General features: G+C 35.2%; 1 protein-coding gene across 1 annotated transcript in view; it reads right to left on the reverse strand.

The window, feature by feature from the left end:
- Positions 1 to 384: 384 nt before the first annotated feature.
- LOC107731903 (echinoderm microtubule-associated protein-like 3) overlaps positions 385 to 18,353 on the reverse strand; it is a 36,692-nt gene continuing 18,723 nt past the window's right edge. Inside the window, exons 4-24 of the mRNA XM_016543100.1 lie at positions 17,247 to 17,708; positions 13,932 to 14,045; positions 12,789 to 12,817; positions 10,059 to 10,088; positions 9,712 to 9,832; positions 8,998 to 9,147; positions 8,840 to 8,909; positions 8,194 to 8,304; positions 7,175 to 7,270; positions 5,985 to 6,119; positions 5,322 to 5,460; positions 4,561 to 4,712; positions 4,316 to 4,441; positions 3,973 to 4,104; positions 3,007 to 3,074; positions 2,775 to 2,863; positions 2,442 to 2,539; positions 2,222 to 2,309; positions 2,025 to 2,123; positions 1,141 to 1,271; positions 385 to 889 (exon numbers count right to left, since the gene is read on the reverse strand). Coding sequence (XP_016398586.1) covers positions 680 to 889; positions 1,141 to 1,271; positions 2,025 to 2,123; positions 2,222 to 2,309; positions 2,442 to 2,539; positions 2,775 to 2,863; positions 3,007 to 3,074; positions 3,973 to 4,104; positions 4,316 to 4,441; positions 4,561 to 4,712; positions 5,322 to 5,460; positions 5,985 to 6,119; positions 7,175 to 7,270; positions 8,194 to 8,304; positions 8,840 to 8,909; positions 8,998 to 9,147; positions 9,712 to 9,832; positions 10,059 to 10,088; positions 12,789 to 12,817; positions 13,932 to 14,045; positions 17,247 to 17,708 — 2,650 coding nt within the window. The 3' untranslated portion in view covers positions 385 to 679. The remainder of the gene's footprint in view (positions 890 to 1,140; positions 1,272 to 2,024; positions 2,124 to 2,221; positions 2,310 to 2,441; positions 2,540 to 2,774; positions 2,864 to 3,006; positions 3,075 to 3,972; positions 4,105 to 4,315; positions 4,442 to 4,560; positions 4,713 to 5,321; positions 5,461 to 5,984; positions 6,120 to 7,174; positions 7,271 to 8,193; positions 8,305 to 8,839; positions 8,910 to 8,997; positions 9,148 to 9,711; positions 9,833 to 10,058; positions 10,089 to 12,788; positions 12,818 to 13,931; positions 14,046 to 17,246; positions 17,709 to 18,353) is intronic.

The raw sequence follows: 18,353 nt of genomic DNA on the forward strand, positions 1-18,353 counted from the left end.
TGACTGGAAAAAAAAAAAACAGCATATGAAAAGCACTATGAAGTAAACAAGCACTTGTAAACTCGAAGTACACTGAGTAAAGCATGATACATGTATAAACTAGAGATGATTTAATTTCATTTAGTACATCCTTCTCACGTGATGTATTGAAATGGCAGAAATTTAGCTATTGTGAAAATTCAACATTTTTTGCTAAATGTGTGAATCTCGCAAAAACGGTCAAGGCCACAAAATTAAAAGAGAGAGAAAAAAACTTAAGTTTTTGCATTAAGAAAATAAAAATTTGTAGGACCACCACAATTCTTTAGGCTTTTCATAATTTAGTATTTTTTCCTTTTGATTTTGGAATGCAATAATACATTTATTTTCTTTCTTTCTTTAAAAAAAAAAAAACTAAAAACAAAAAAGCAAATATCAGACACAATATCTTTTTGGCCATGTCAGTTCATGAAGAAATATAGGTAGTGAATAGCTATGCATTATTTATGACGTCTCAATGGTAAAACAACACTGTGACATATTTCGTAAAAACTAGCATAACCTTCCAAATGCTTCATGTCACAGCAGATTGTGCAATGAGATTTCCTCCTTGTTTCATTCCCTAGAATATCTTCATGCCTGTTCCTCTCTTGATTCCTGGTACATATATCCCTATGTTTTGTCTTGATTCCTGGTCTCTCTATGTTCCATTCTCTGGAGAGCTAGAGGAAGAGAAGACAGAAGAGGAAGAAGCTAGATGTTCCTTATGGTCTCCAGTCCCCGCCCCTTTAACTCTCCACTGGAGGATGCAGGTGTCTTTCCCGCCCATCGACAGAAGGTGACTGTCATTATGTGTAAAACGAACGTTGGTCACATGACTGCCATGGCCCTCATACTTATAACTTGGAGCCTGACAGAGAGATCAGGGAATTAATTATTAATGTCTTGCAGTATAAACAAACACTTTTCCTGACATATTACCTGATAGAGTAAATACATGAATTATTAATCTGCATACAATACATACTACATCTGGCCTGTTATATCAAAGTTTAATGCATTGTTAAGCATACGGAGTCTAGTGAGATCTATGGTTTCATTTTATTTCTATTCCAAAATGATAATTTCTTTGACTCTCAAATATTTCAGGCAGTGACTGACCTTTGGTTTGGGACATGGATACTGGAACAAATGAACCTTACAGAAGTCATCGGCTACTGCCACCATACTCTTACTGTGTGATCGACACAAGGCGTTGATGTCTGTCCCATCTGATCCCTCAAGCCACACACCTAGACAGCAATACAGTTTAGGACTTTAGGGACTCAATGCACAGGACTTTAGGGACTCACAACATTTGGGGAATATACTTAATGCACATGCACCAGATGCATACACACTCGAGTACACATGATGAAATATGAATTAATAATAATAATAATAAATAAATAAATAATATTAATTTATATGATCTAACACATACAAACACTTAGATTTTCAAAAAACAAAACAAAACTTTTTTCTTTTCTTTTTTTTTTTTTACATTTTTAACAAAAGTAGGTTAAATAATATTAAATGTGACCCTGGACCACAAAACCAGTCATAAGGGTCTAAATTGAGATTTATACATCATCTGAAAGCTGAATAAATAAGCTTTCCATTAAACCGCTTGCGACGTCCCCTTTTTCCACAAACATAAATGCACAAAATGCATTATCATTTATATTACTCATTGTCTTCTGTGAATATGTTTCTGTATCATGAACTCAAGCATGCAGTCTTACAGTATAGAATTTCATAATCGCCAGAGTTGGACATGACGTATTTTCCATCTTTGGACCAGTCAAGGTGAGTAATGAAGCTGGAGTGCCCCTGAACATACAGGAGAGTAGAGTTGATTTTGGACTTCAAATTAAAAAATTAAAAATTAAAAAATCAAAAGAAAACCGGCCAGCATATAGCAATGCTTTGTCCACCTCGACTCAAAAAGGAGTTTGACACTGACACAAACATTAATCAATTAAAAAAAAAAGTTTTTCTCTCACCCATGACATGGAATCCAAGCACACAGGTATAGGATGCCCACTCTCGATCTTTACTCTCAAACCGGTTCCTCAACAGCTTGCAACCGCTTGCGACGTCCCCTTTTTCCACAAACATAAATGCACAAAATGCATTATCATTTATATTACTCATTGTCTTCTGTGAATATGTTTCTGTATCATGAAGCATGCAGTCTTACAGTATAGAATTTCATAATCGCCAGAGTTGGACATGACGTATTTTCCATCTTTGGACCAGTCAAGGTGAGTAATGAAGCTGGAGTGCCCCTGAACATACAGGGAAGTGTTTAGCACACAAACAGACTGCTATAAATCATTACAAACAACAAACAACCACGGCAAACCAGAATTAAACAGTTTGGCATCATTTAGAATACTTGACCCAAATGCTTGGCTTACTGTGCACTTTCCGAATCGTGTATAGCGCCGGCCACCCTCAGTGACGTTGTAAATGTAGATAAAGTTGTCATGGGAACCAACTGCCAAAAAGCTGCCATCTGTGTTTTGGTAAGCAGTAAAATATAAGCTATTGACCGTAAACAGGCTTATAAGAGCTACAGAACAATTTACATGCAGTAAAAGCTGCCACATTGAAGCCACTATGCCCTATGAGCCACAAACAGCTATCGCTTTTTCATTTACTAATAAATGTAATAAGGTTCACTTTTGGGAAAAAGTGTAGTTCTGTTTTATACTGTGCCCTTTATTATCGTGATTTTGTTGACCTCTGACCTGGTGAGTATCTCATTACGGACAGCTGCTCATTGCCATCAGTCAGGTCTGACACCACTTCTTTGGTTTGCAGATCCAGTACAACCCATCTATATAGGTAAGGGTTTAAAAAACATCATAAAGCCATTAATAAAAAACACCATAAAGCCATTAAAAGGGAACATTTCACTGTAAAAAGCTTACTATAAAACTGAAGTGGAAACTATTATCAACTGTGTTGTAAATGTTTTACCTTCCAGTACTCAGTCCAACAGAGACAACAGCTCCATTTGGGCTGAAATCAGCACACAGACCAGATTCCTAAAAGTGATACAAATTAATGTTTCATTCTTGTGTTCTTGATAATATTGGAAGAAATATTTAAAGGTGCACCAAAATAAACGTTTTACAGTTAAATAAATGAATATTAATATTGCCAAATATGTTTAAAATTATGCACAATCGAATGATTTCAGTGATATCTGTGGTGTAAACAAAACTGTATACTACATACACTGCCATTCAAAAGTTTGGGGTCAGTACTCTCTCTCTCTATATATATTTTTAAAAGAAATTCCTATTTTTAATAAATGCTTTTCTTTCTATTCTATTCATCAAAGAATCCTAAAAATGCATCACAGTTTTCACAAAAATATTAAGCAGCACAACTGTTTTCAACATTGATAATAATAAGAAATATTTCTTGAGCAGCAAATCAGCATATTAGAATAATTTCTGAAGGATCAGACTGGAGTAATGATGCTGAAAATTCAGCTTTGCATCACAGCAATAAATTACATTTAAAAATATAGAAAAATATACAGTTATTAATATAATTCTGTATTATTATCTATATTATTTTAGTTATTAATATATAAAAATATGAAGTTATTATAAATTGTAATAATATTTCACAATATTACTGTTTTCACTGTATATTTTAATCAAACAAATGCAACCTTGGTGAGCATAAGAGACTTCTGCACTTTAGTGTTAGAGTGTTGAGACTAAATTAATATATCTCAGTAATGCTCATATTATCAAATACTTTCAGTTGTTTACTTCTACTCTATTCCAAGCATATTGCATGATGCAGAATCCATACCAACAGGTGTCAGTACAAAGTGTAGTATACAGCCAGTGGCACACACACACACACACACACACACACAAACCTAGTGCACCTTTAAAACAGTTAGTTTCCTGTGACCTCTCTGACCTCTAGTGTTGTGCACCAGTCCAGTTTGTGGTCCTCTGCATTCCACACACACACCTGACGATCATTTCCACAGGTAAGAAATATGTTCTGAGTGGGATGTGTGGCCAGTCCCCACATTTCATCCACATGACCCTGTCGATTCAATACACTTTTTTAGATTCACTTAGGAGCGCGCTACAAGATCCACACTCGTTTTTTTTTGTTTGTTTTATAAATGAAAGTTAACTTTATTGTAAGTCGATTCTTAATTGACATCAATACCCCTATTCAGACATTCAATGTTGTAGTATATTTGCATATAAAAACTATGTATATTATTTACATATAAATCCAATATATCTACCTGTACAATAGCCACAAACCCATCCGAAAATGTTCCTCTTAGGATTGCATTTCGTGTTGTGCCAACGAGCAGTTCCTCTCCATCTACATCTGCAATGGTGCGGACTGCACCAAATTTCTCAGGAATCTGGAAGAACAAAGACCATCATTCAAGAAGTTGTTGACATATATAAACTCTATAATTGTATAAACTCATATATAGCTGCAAACACACAGTTTCAAAGATAATAGAGATTCACGTTTCACCTCACACTCTCTTTCAGGGGCCAGGTCTGCGCTCCAGTGGATGATCTTGCGGTCCTTGCCGCCACCGCTGAGTATAGCTCCACCCTGCAGGATGCACATAGTGAAAACACTGCCCTCGTGAGCGCGCGTCTGCTTCATGATCTGAAATGTCTCTGCAGGCAGGGAGAGAAGAAAAACTGGCAAGGTGAATTTTAAAAGATGGACAGTATCCATTGTGTATCAAATAAGTAATACAGGCTATATTAACACAATTTAAAACAAATTAGTTAAAAATTTAGTTTAAAGTCCAAAAATAATATACTGTCTTGTTTGAACATAAAACCCTAAAATAAAATGAATCGTTTTAGATGCTACAAATAAATGTAATCAGCACAGCATTATAAGTGAATATATGAAAGATGGATATTTATTTAGATGTTAAAGACTAGAAAAGACACTTAAAATTGCGATGCTAGGAAGTAACGTCACATAATTTCTTTCGTATTTTAACATACAACCAAGTGAAACTGATTATTTAATAGAAAAATTGTAGGGCGGGGACTCTACGGTTGTTGATTAGATTGAGGTAGATGATTGGGCGAAATACGTCACCAGAGATGTTTCACTGGAAGACCGAGTTGGCATTCTGATGCAAAATTACAAGGTCCTCTAATCTCTAATGTTAGATGAAAACTGATACAGTACTGATTAATATTGTGACTCCGTAGTAATACTTAAAATGGAAGTCTATCAGGTAAAAATGAAGAAATCATTTTGCATACCCTTTGCTCCTTTCCCTAATGTTTTGATATCAGCAGCTGATTTTCCCCATGTGAGAATGTTCCCCTCAGAGTCTCCTGTCAACACATCACCCGTAAGACTGAACACGAAGCACAGGACGAACTTGGGCTTCTTGTATTTCTGTTAATGAAACAATGAACAAGATCACAAACACTAACGAATACCAAACAATGTGAAGTCACAAGATCCTTCAGAAATCATTCTAATATGCTTATTTGGTGTTTAAGAAACATTTCTTATTATTATCAATGTTGTGTTTCTTAATTTTATTGTGGAAACTGGGGTGCATTTTATTTTATTTTTCAAAAAGAACAGCATTTATGGGAAATACATTTCTTTTGTAACATTATAAATAACTTCACTGTCACTTTTGATCAGTTTAAAGCATCCTTGCTGAATAAAAGTATTAATTTCTAAAAAAAAATAAATAAAAAAAAAACTCCTGACCCCAAACTTTTGAAAGGTAGTGTACTTCAAAAAATAACATGATACTACTATAGTACCATGTTCACTAAAATATGGTAATACCATTGTACATTTTTGTAAGTGAGTTGCTGTTAATTTACATAATTTCTTCCCATTTTCGTACATGGAAAAGGAAATGATACCAAATTTACAGTGGAGGACAGTCAATATGGACTCACTCCAAAGATGCCCTGTTTCTTGGTCAGTGTGCCAGCGCTCATGGTCCAGAAGTAGACGTGGGACTTGCCACAGGAGATGATGTTGTTGGTGTCTGTTGGGCTGAAGTCCACCGCCAAAACTGCCTCATTAGTGCTCTGAAACAAACATACATAGACACACACCGTGAAGACATATGGTTTTCCACAGTATATATGACTATGTGCCAATGGCTCTGTGTTATTATAGGAGAATAGCTGCAATTCAACTTCAAACATCCAGTCAATCTGCAGCTGCAATAGCAGCTCATGTCAGTTTAATGACAGAAAATGACTGTAATTTTCCTGTAGCATTAAAAGGTGTAATCCAGAAACTGTAAATACATCTTCAAAGCTCCGCAGAAGATATTGTCATTGCTTATGATTTCTAAATTGTTCAGGCTCTTTAATTTTGTACTGCAACCATGTTCTGTGTATTCATCTTTCTTTTTTCAGTACTATTGTTTCCAGAATTGCGCCACAAAAATTCTCCAAACATACATTTTGAAGGCTTGTGAAATTTCAGAGCGGTTTGGTAGATATTTATCGCAAAATGACTTGAAAAAAATAAACCAATTCATATTGAGATGAAAATCTAGATTAACTCAGTCAGCAAACAGAACTCCCTTGACAAAGCATTGTGCTATTCAAAGTCCAACTACTTCCTAAATCCATTACTAGCAGCACAGCCCAAAAATAAAACACGAGGAAGAAAGATTACTTCATACAAATGGCCAGTCCTAAAAACACTCGCAATCACTCACACAGATCTACTGTAAAATATTGGCTCAAACCGCTCATGCTGAAGAAGAAAGAAATATTTAGGACAAAGGATTCAACAGAGCTAAAAAACCATCCACAATAAAGCTGACAGCTTTACAGAACGCAGGCAGTTGGCTGTATATTCAGTCAAGAGCTGCTGAAATAATCACTAGGATAATGCATCTTAAAAAGTAAAATACACTGTGAAACAATTTAGGACTATTTCAGACATGATGGAGGGTCGGACCTGGAGTTTTTATTAGGAAATACTGTGTGCTTGAAAAGATATTGCTAGGTTACTAATTATGAGAATGTAAGCTATATCCATGTAGCTTCATGTAGATATTGTAATGGTAGAAAGTATATACCGAACATGCATTTCTGTGTGTTTGTGTGTGTGTACGTAAACACACCTTGACTTCAGTATGCTTTATGTTTTTATTCCAGTCCCACACAGAAAGCATGTGCTCATTGGAATCGTCGATCACACAGAGGAACGTACCAGCATCCTGTAACAAGAAGAAAAAGAAAAAAGAAAAAAAAATCTACCAGTCAAAATAAAAAAATAAAAATTTCCCAACATTTTTGAAAGAAGTCTCTTATGCTCACCAAGGCTGCATTTATTTGATTAAAAAATACAGCAAGAACAATAATTTTGTAAAATATTATTACAATTTAAAAAAATGTTTTCTATTTTAATATATTTTAAAATGTATTTTATTCCTATTATAGCATAGCTGAATTTTAAGCAGTCATTACTCCAGTCTTTAGTGTGATGTGATCCTTCAGAAATCATTCTGGAGCTTCTTAAAGGGGTCATATGATGCGATTTCAAGTTTTCCTTTCTCTTTGGAGTGTTACATATTAAAAAAGCAAAAAATAAAAACTTAATTAATTAATTAATTAACAATATATAAATTATTCAACAAATTATTCAAATAGAAAACAGTTTTAATTATAATAAAATTTCACAATATTATGTTTGTGTATTTAGTTATTTATAATTGAAATTGTACTATTCCAAAAGACTGCCACATGCCAAAGTTTATAGTCTAGAAATGTTTGTGAAGTGATTTGGATCCTGGATTATAGTACTATTTTACATTATTTAATAATTATTGGTAACACTTTATTTTAAGGTGTCCTTGTTACACGTTACATGTACTTACTATTCTAATAATAATAAATTATGTATAATTACATGCAAGTAACCCTAAGCCAAACCCTAACCCTAACCATATAGTAAGTACATGTAGTTAATTAATATTACTCAGTACTTAAATGTATAATTACACTGTAACAAGGACACCTTAAAATAAAGTGTAACCTAATTATTTATATTCTATATCTTTAATACATGTGAACAACAGTCTATTCTTTCTGTCTGCTATGTTTGAACTGGAAAGAATGCAAAATGGGAGGGAATACTCACTGAACTGGAAAATGCTACGGCTCCGACACCTCGTTCAAATGTGCCAAGGCCGATCTGTTGCAGTGTCACTAGCGTTTTGGAGTCCCAGATGTGCACAAAGGGCTGAAGAGGCTGACGAACACACATGCACACACAGAAAACGTAAGCGGGTAATTGGCTCATAACATGAACATGAGGTTTGCTTGTTTGTTTGGTTTACTTGAGACGCTAGGTTAAAGTTTTTATGATTGTATAACAGACTGTTTTACCATTTCTTTTAATTCTTAACAATTTTAATCACCATTTTGCCTTCACTAGTTAATTTACATTTACATTAATGCATTTAGCAGATGCTTTTATCCAAAGCAACTTACAAAAAAGGAACAAGAGCAATTCGCCAATTGAAATGGCTCTGCGTCATCAAATAAAAATATTTCAATGTAATATGAGGTAATAAAATCTACATGCATGCAAATAATAATAGAATTAGTAAAATGCCATATAAAATAGTTTTTATATGTAGCATGACACATCACACCACAATTTTGACTTCCCAATAGTTTGTCAAATAACACATGAATTATTTGCACTGTCAAAGTAAAAAATGCATGATATCATCACATCTTGTTAATCAGTAAAATGTGATTTATTTATACGTGTATCTCACCTTGCCATCTTTGTCTACTCCTGCTGTCTGTCCGGATGCTACACGCACCTTGTCTGGGTGGATGGCAAGACTACATGCCAACAAGTAAAAAAAAAAAAGTAAGAACATAATAATCAGAAAGAAATTAGGTGCACATCTAAATAACACTTCAAACTCACCATCTGACACAGTCTGTGTGCTTCTGATAATGTCTTTGTGTTTGGTTGCTGATATGATACAGAACCACCACGCACGCAATAAAATAAACTGCTTCTCCAGAAGGCAACAGGTAAAGATTTGCTCGACAGTCCCGTCCCCGGTAACCATAGCTGAAAATAAAAAGGTCAAGGAACATTTGCTAATATTTATGCATTATATAAAGGAAATCTAATTCACTATGCTTAGCAACGTGAGGTAAAATACGATTTTTGGAAAAAGATGATTGATACTGTTTCCAAAATAACCGAGGGAACAAGTATTTTGTTCTTCTTGGGTATACTCCCCAAAAATATGAAATTGAGAAAGCATAAGCCAAGTTAAATGAGTAATGTTCTATGTATTGGAAGAATATGTGCTGTCTTTCAATAAGTCAACAGCTGAGGGAACTGTCTGCATATTTATCAGTTTAAAAATACAGCTGATTAGGCATAAAACTGATACATTTTTTAAAAAATGCATCAGGATTTTTTTTTTTTTCAAATAAAAAAAAAAACATCAATGGAATGTGATGCAATTAAAAAAAATTTTTATTTTATAATTACTTTTAATTTATATGAAAGCAAATTCATTTATAACTTAATTCATTTTAATTAATTAAAATGTAATTAATTAATAAAAAAATAAATGCTAAAAAAAACAAAAAAAACAATGATAAAAGAATTGCTCTAGGATACACCCAATCCAGATCCAGTTTCTGTGAGGGGAGATCCATTCTCAGCTCCTCGTAGTTTAGAATGTTTGAAGGAATGTACATTGTGATTGGTCGTCCACGGATGAACATCTTGATTGACTGACCTGTGAGCAAAATAAATGGGAGAATGCACATGAAAATATGAAAATGTAAATGACTCTGATGTTTACAGTTGCAACGAGTACTACAATTTGGATTTGTTAACTTCAAGAATACAATTTATATAACTTAAAAAAAAAAAAAAATTTATATAAGGGTTTCTAATACAATATTTTAAACAATATTTTCAGGCAACAATTAGTTAGAATGAAAACCATGACTGAAACCTACTCTGAGTTCCTCTCCTGGACCCCTGAGATCCTGTTAAAAGATAAAACGCAAACAAACATCATCTCTGCAGCTGCAAAACACATTAGGAACTCCTGCAGCCCAACTGCACTCCAGCTGACTGACAGGGAGCTCCAGTGAGAACACCTCTCTGACTCATCGGTGTCATTGATTCTGGACTGCACTGAGGGGGAAAAGGCCTTTTTAAAAGCAATGAGGCAAGCAAGTGATCTGTGTGTCTACTGCAATAGAATGAAATTAAAAGCAATAGCCAGAAACTAATAATCAAAGTCTGCATCACAACATCACTGTGACCTTCGAGGATCTTTTATATAATATGGGTTGTTTTAATACAAGAGAAAGAGGGAATATCCCATATTCCGCAGAAGCATCTTATGGTTTTGATTTTAAACCACATATGACTCCAGAAGGACCCTTATGTCAATGTTATCAGATAGATGTCGCCCAGGTGATGTCGAAACAACATTCCATAAATGTGTCAGTTTCATCCCCGAAGGAAAAACAACATATGTTTGATGTTGAGCGTAGTCATGATATTTCAAACAAACCACCCTCCCACCATTTACTTTTCCCAGCCATTAAATAGTGTAGGTGAATAAATTATTAAAACGGCACATGCACACAAATACAACGGCCAAGGCAGTGCTGTGAAAAGGTGGTGTGAATATCTGGCACGCAGGGAAAGGGAAACAGACATCCATCATCCTGGACAGAAAACTAGAGTAGTGCTGTTGCATAACCAATGAGAGTAACTTTCCAGCGTAAGCACAAGCACTCCTGTGTCTCACTGCTGAAGGAAACCGGCATCTGTACATGCATAATGAATAAACAAACAAATAAATATATAAAGACTAGACATGAGGCCACTAATGGCTTGTTACAGTAATTAAAATGTGGCTGTGCAGAGTCACGCTTGCTGCAGTGAGGTCACTGCACCTCAATGCATTTAGACAGAATCTGCTCTCTAATCTATTTTTATTCAGTTATGAATTGGGTTTTCCACCTGGGGTCCATGAAGCTACTGAAAGGGGTCTGTGTATTGATACACTACCTTTCAAAAGTTTGGGGTCAGTAAGAATTTTTTAAAGAAATTACTACTTTTATTCAGCAAGGATGCATTAAGCTGATCAAAAGTGATGGTAAAGACATTTATAATGTTACAGAGGATTTCCGTTTCAAATCAATGCTGCCCTTTTGAAATTTGTCTTATTCAAAGTATCACGGGTTCCACAAAAATAATGAGCAGCACAACTGTTTTCAACAATATAATAATAAGAAATGTTTCTTGAGTAGCAAATCAGCCTATTCAAATGATTTCTGAAGGATCATGTGACACTGAAGACTGAAGTAATGATGCTGAAAATTCAGCTTTGCATCACAGGAATAAATTACATTTTAAAATAAGTTAAAATAGAAAACAGCTATTTTAAATTGTAAAAAAAATATTACATCATATTACTGTTTTTACTGCATTTTTGATCAAATAAATGCAGCCTTGGTGAGTGTAAGAGTCTTCTTTTAAAACTTAAAAAATATATATTTTGAACTGCAGTGTATAAACAGAATGGGCTGGGATTAGTGAGGGTGACTAGTGAGTTCAATCATTTCTGGTGCAACTGTGTTTTTGCAATGAAAAAATAAAGGAGAGATTCAAATATTTTATGAGATGCAATTCCTCAGCGAGTGATTTAGCTTGCTGATAGTGTGCTCTGCTTTAGTGTGCCAATGGTCAGCATAAAAAAACTGTCTGAGAAGTTTTGCTTTCTAATTGATCTCATTTAAAGTACCACCGCTGCAGCAATCAAATCAGCACTTGTGTATAAATTCACTGCTTTCATCAATAAATATCAAGACAATTACTGCGTGCTATGAGCAATGTTCCATTATTCTGAATCCATAGGTTTATATGTGAAGTAAGAGATTAAAAGACAGTATGTTACGGATTTTTTTAAAAAATGATTCAAGAAATTAAAACCTGACAATCCTGACTGTGGGAAACTGAACAGACAATGACTACATGTTGAGTGAAAGGTTAAAAGTGTCTTATATTTGTAACACGTGACAGCTTTTCCAAAATGCTGGGTTAAATATAACCCAGCGCTGGGTTAAAAAGGGACAAACCCAGCTATTGGGTTGTTTTGACTCAGCGGTTGGGTTGTTTTGAACCCAGCATTTTTCATCAAAACAACCCAATAGCTGGGTTTGTCCCTTTTTAACCCAGCACTGGGTTATATTTAACCCAGCATTTTTTAGAGTGTAGCACACCACAAGGAATGAGAATAGAAAGAAGCATTGTAAACGGCATAAGTAACTGACTATCTCTATATAAGAGGCAAAAGTTACTCGGAAACTGAAGTAGAAAATGAGAAAACACTGGCCTAATGCAAGCCTGGATTCTGACAAAGCTACACTCTTAAAAATGCTGGGTTAAATACAACCCAGTGCTGGGTAAAATAGGGACATACCCAGCAATTGGGCTGTTTTGACCCAGCGGTTGGGTTAAATGTTTAACCCAACCTTCTGGGTAGTAACCCAACCGCTGGGTCAAAACAACCCAATTGCTGGGTTTGTCCCTATTTTAACCAGCACTGGGTTGTATTTAACCCAGCATTTCTTAGAGTGTAGGCTGCTAAGATCAATGCTGTTTAGAAATGCTCATAAAAGATGAATGAATAAAAAGAAGGTGAGAGAACGAGAGAGACGCCTTGTTACCTGTACTGGAGATAAGGTCTTTTGCTCGGCTGTGGAGACAAACACATCAATTAATTAGTGAATGAATCATTTAACATAGTGAACATAGAACATACATACATATACATTAACACGGCAGTCACATCAACCCTTCAGTTCAACTTTCACAAATGTTATTGTTTATTTTTTTAACGTCATGCCAGCTTCTTTAACTATTTTCATGTTGAAAACCAAACTTGAGTTATACATTTTAAAAGAGAATAAGATATATTTAAGTCCCATTTTGCAGGAAATTCCATGATAACAAGGTTCCCATGAAATGCACAGAAAAATGTAATTTTAACTTAAAGAAATAGTTCACCCAAAAAAGAAAATTTGGAACAGATTTGGAGAAATTAAGCATTACATCACTTGCTCACCAATGGATCCTCTGCAGTGAATGGGTGCCGTCAGAATGAGAGTCCAAACAGACAGAGGATCCAGTGGTGAGCAAGTGATGCAATGCTAAATTTCTCCAAATCTGTTCTGATGAAGAAACAAACTCATCTACATCTTGGATAGCCTGAGGCTGAGTACATTTTCTGCAAATTTTCATTTTTGGGTTAACGATTCCTTCTCTATCTCAATTAAAACCATCTGTGGCACTCTGCCGATTAACACTAAATCATTTTCACTCATCCCACTTAAATTAAAAAAATTAAGCACAATGGAAATACTAGGTGCCTTACATTTTGCCTGATGGGTTGCACACCTTTCTTCAATGGGCCAACTGATAAAACCTGGTAAACCTGGTAACTTTTTACATGATATCCAAACAAGGATGGACATAACTACTGTCTACGAAGTGTTGTTTACATGGAGGAAACTCCACCCACAGGAAAGGATGATTTAGGCAACTTTACAACTCAAAAACACATATCTTATTAAATAAACGTTGTAAATGCTTTCATAAAAATATCCTTTGTAACCCTCTGGTACACTTGCCCCATAGACATCCATTTTACATGCATGTTGTTTCTATAAACTGAGGGATGAGTCACGCAGATTTTCTGTGGAAACCGACAGCATCTCATAGATTGTGCTGATAGAACTTAAATTATTTACTTTTAAATATTCCGCTATGTGAAAGTGCATGCTTGAACAGAAAAAAAAAATGTCTCTCACCTCTCCAGACTTGGAGACCGTGTGAGTAAGTTTGTAGAGGAGGCCGCTTTCTTAGAAAGCCGCTGTTTGGTCTTGTCTTGGGAGTCTCTGCTTTTCTCACTGTTCCTCCTCACCCTGATCTCAAGAAGAGACATTAGTTACTCTCTGCATGCGGCATGAAATCAGATTCACAGAGCGCATGCAAGTAGTCATCAATGCAGATATGAACATGCAGTAACAGAACTGACAGAATGTGCTTAGCATGTTTCCATTTAAGAGTCCCATCAAGTTTGGACATGTGCAGCATGCAAATGCACCCACATGATCAAGCCCACTACCCACAACCACCCACAATCATGCAGACAAAACCATGCAAATAAATCAGATATCAGTGATTAAATGCAATTTTTAAGTCACAATGGATTTGATCTTATGTGTGTAGGAGTATGAGTCTGTGCTCACTGAGGGATTGTTTCCTTTAGCACGCCCTATTTCCTGTTCTTCTGAATACCCTTAGAGGCATCCAATAAAAGCTACATGAAACAGGAAATATCTGTGGTCATGTGATCAATGATGATACTTGCGGTGACAGATAGAGAAGTGAAACTCAGCTGATAAAGGGGGCTGTCCACTCTTAAATAATGCTGAATCCTGTCACACTTTATATGGCACTTTTTAAACGGTAGTCGAAATGAGCATTAGACCAACACACTACCTAGACTGTTCACTCAATATCTGACTCAAAATAGACAATATTTTAGAAAGTCTTGTAAATTGATAATGCACAAATGTTTAATAAAATAAGTGTTCATTTAATTATTTTAGTCTAATGCAGTTTACAGTTCAAAAGTAAGACTTTTTAAAATGTGTTTCAAAGTCTATAATGCTCTACAAGGCTGCATTTATTTGATCAAAAATACCGTAAAAACTGTGATATTGTGAATAATTATTACAATTTAATACTACTGTTTTCTATTAGAAAATATTTTGAAATGTAATTTATTCCTGTGTTGACAAAGCAGAATTTTCAACAGTTTGCTGCTTAATATTTCTGTGGAAAGGTGAAACATTTTTTTTCTCCAAAATTTGTTGAAGAGTAGAAAGTTCAAAACAACAGCATTTATGTGAAATAGAAATCTTTTGTAAAATTATAAACGTGTTTACTGTCACTTTTGCGTAATAATTTATTTACTTATTTATATATATTTTTTTTTTTTCAGAAAAAAAATCTTACTGACTGCTAGTGTAAATAAAAGTGAATGTGTAATATAAAAGCAAATGTGTGTGTGTGTGTACATATATATATATATATATACACATAATTATATATATATATATATATACACACTAATAAAGAGAAAGTCATGTTCTATTCCAGAATCATCAGCACATAAACCTACGTCATCTACAATGTTGCTGAAGATTCAGTACATATAAATTATGTATTAATATACATTTAAAAAACATATATCACAAATATAATATAACATAACATAATTTTTTTTTATATCAATCCTGTTAAAAAAAACAATAAAAGTCAAATTAAAGAAAAAATGTATAGGCAGAAAACAGCCTGAACAAGGTAAACTATGTGTTTCCTAACTTCATTTTGAATGTAACATATGGTCAATGTCCACATAATCAGTGCATGGGACTTGTTATGCATTTAACATTCAAATTGTGCCAGTGTGGTCCATGGTACGCTGATAGTTTCAGAGTTTGTCTGCATGGAATGTTATTAAAACTGCACACTTGTTTTCATTCAATGCTAATCAAGCAGAAGAGTGACAAGTTACAGACCACCATCTCATTTTTAACTCTCTGTCAACACAATCTCGTTCAGTGTCTCACACTGTTCATACTTTACCATGAATTAGTAATTAATTATGGCTAGCCGGGTTCTGGAATTTCATACTGTACATTTGTAAACCACATATTTACATTACATATTTACATTCTTTGGTCACATTACTTCCCTCATACGCTGAAACTAAACAAAGCATGAATGTTTAACTATGCAAACATTGTTTAGTTTTGCCTGGTGCTCTGTTGCAAAACAATCTACCGCACCACATAACTTTGTAAACCCAATACCTCTTTTGCTTGATGTCCATGCAAGGATACCAGGAAGGGATGAGACATAATTATCTGTAAAGCACTGTTTACATGGAACAAGACGACTTATAACATTACATTTGTGGGAACCAAAAAGACATTTACACGAAAGACCACCCAAAGCATGCATGCAGATAAATCAGTCAATGAATCAAGAGATTTGCTTTGTTGATAAGATTAAGTGAGATTATATGGTGGGTTAGTATGATTTCAATGCCTCAATCATGAGCTTTTGTGTTTCTGCAAAACCATGTTACAGACAAGATTCCAAGGAGCTGTTTTGACATATCTACTCAGGCATTCCTGTCACAATGACAGCTTTTTGGCTTTAGCAGCGATCTCATATGTTATGTATTCACCTGAAGGAGAGTCGACGGTTCTAGATGACAGTTATTATTGCGGAATGCTGTACTGTTCTTGCAACTGTGGTAACGGACATGCATACTTAGCTAAATCAACACTGCAACTGAACAAACACTTGGTGTCAGCTGTCCTCACATTTTCCTACTAAAAAATCAAAGTTACAATCTCCAGAACTCTGTCATCTGCATTTCCAAAGAAGTCAAAGCATTAACTATATCCAAAAATAAATGTAAAGCTGTTCTCTTTGAAAGAATTGAATGAATGCCAGAAGCACATCAATACAGTCATGGCCTGAAGCACTCTTAGGGATACAAACATCTGTCTCTGGTATTACTAAAGGACTGATACATTACTGTGACAGCTCAATGGTGCAAGAAATGATTCCCAGGAAATCCATGAACATGCATAATGATCAAATGTATACCTTAAATGCAATGCAAGTCGCTTTGGATAAAAACAATTAAACGTCAATTAAAAAGTTATGCATTTTAAAAATAGCTCTTGAAGTGTTACTAAAGTTTAAATTAACTTTAGTATCTATTTTGAAGCTATTTAAATTTGTTCATCCACTGGCAATGTAACAAGTTTCATACTAAAACTGACGTACAAACATCTACAACCTCAAGTAAAATCAGGGCTGACCTAAATTACACACTCCCACTGATTCCTTGACTATCCACTCATGCTTCTTTGTAAATATAGCTCAATCTGGGAGCCAAAACTGTCCCAACAAGCTGTAACTTTGGTTTGTGCAGCAACGTAAGCATTAATGTTAGGATTAACACCAAAACCAGAAGCAGTGAATTCAAGCAGCCAGCCAATGCTTGACTTGGGGGTCACTATTGGGGGTCAACGCACAGCATTTTCTCTCCCTCCCGAATGGAGGAGAGTGGGCCTCCGTGTGGGCTGGATGCCGGCTCTTTTGGGGGTGCGGGCGAGGAGGACGTTGGCGTTTGAGGGCATGAACCCTGGCTGTCCTCGCTGCTTTTGCTCTGTTGTTGCTGAAGGGTTCTGATTGTGGTGGGCTGGATGGATTCTTCTACTATGGAGCTCCAGGTTTGGTCCTTCCCCATCTCTTCTTCAAAGGCATCTTCCTCCTCTCCACGGAGTTTGATCGGGGTTTCATTGGTGAACTGAATGCTTTCAGGTAATGCATCCTCCAGGGAGAGACTCTGGATGGCCCGTGTCAGGGCCAGCTGGACAGTCTCGTGATTGGGGATCCACGGTTCAGTCTGAGTGCACCTGTCGCTAGAGCTCGGTTTGTGGCTGGAAATGGTTTTAGCCCCGCCCTCCCCGTTTTCAGCTGTGTTTGAGATATGGCTAGATACACAAACAGAACAGAGTGTTTGAGATGAAGGATGTCTCAACATGCTGTCGGTTAAAGTGAATGCAACAACCTAAAAATGAAAATTCTGACATCATTTACTCATCCTCGTGTTATTCCAAACATCTATGACTTTCTTTCCATGGAACACAAACACAGATATTGCATAATATCCTAAATGCTTTTTTGAGGCTATAAAGCTTAAAAAAAATTAAAAAGCATCATGAAAGTAGTTCATGCAACTTGGACACTACATGGACACTACACTACTATGTTTTTTTTGACAGATATTGCGATTGCGATTTGATTTGCGATTTTAAATTTGCAAAGTCAAGCTTCAGCTCAATATTGTCGATAATTAATTAACAATTACCCTGCTGAAAAAAAACAATAGAAACCATCAAAGAAATTCTTATAGTTTCCATTAAACCATTACAAAATTCCTTTTTGTTTTGGGCATTATTCCAATAGGAATTACTGTTGTTCTATTGGTTGCCATCTGCCAGATTACATCCCACCAATAGAATCCATCAAATAGACACCATTATAGTTTACATTAAAACCAATACAATTCCCATTATAACCCTGAAATCCATTAAATTTGTAATTGTGTTTTGGGAGGGGTTCTATTGGTTTTTTTT

This window comes from Sinocyclocheilus rhinocerous, unplaced genomic scaffold (assembly GCF_001515625.1).
Source record: "Sinocyclocheilus rhinocerous isolate Xijiao unplaced genomic scaffold, SAMN03320098_v1.1 scaffold1841, whole genome shotgun sequence".
NCBI lineage: Eukaryota > Metazoa > Chordata > Actinopteri > Cypriniformes > Cyprinidae > Sinocyclocheilus > Sinocyclocheilus rhinocerous.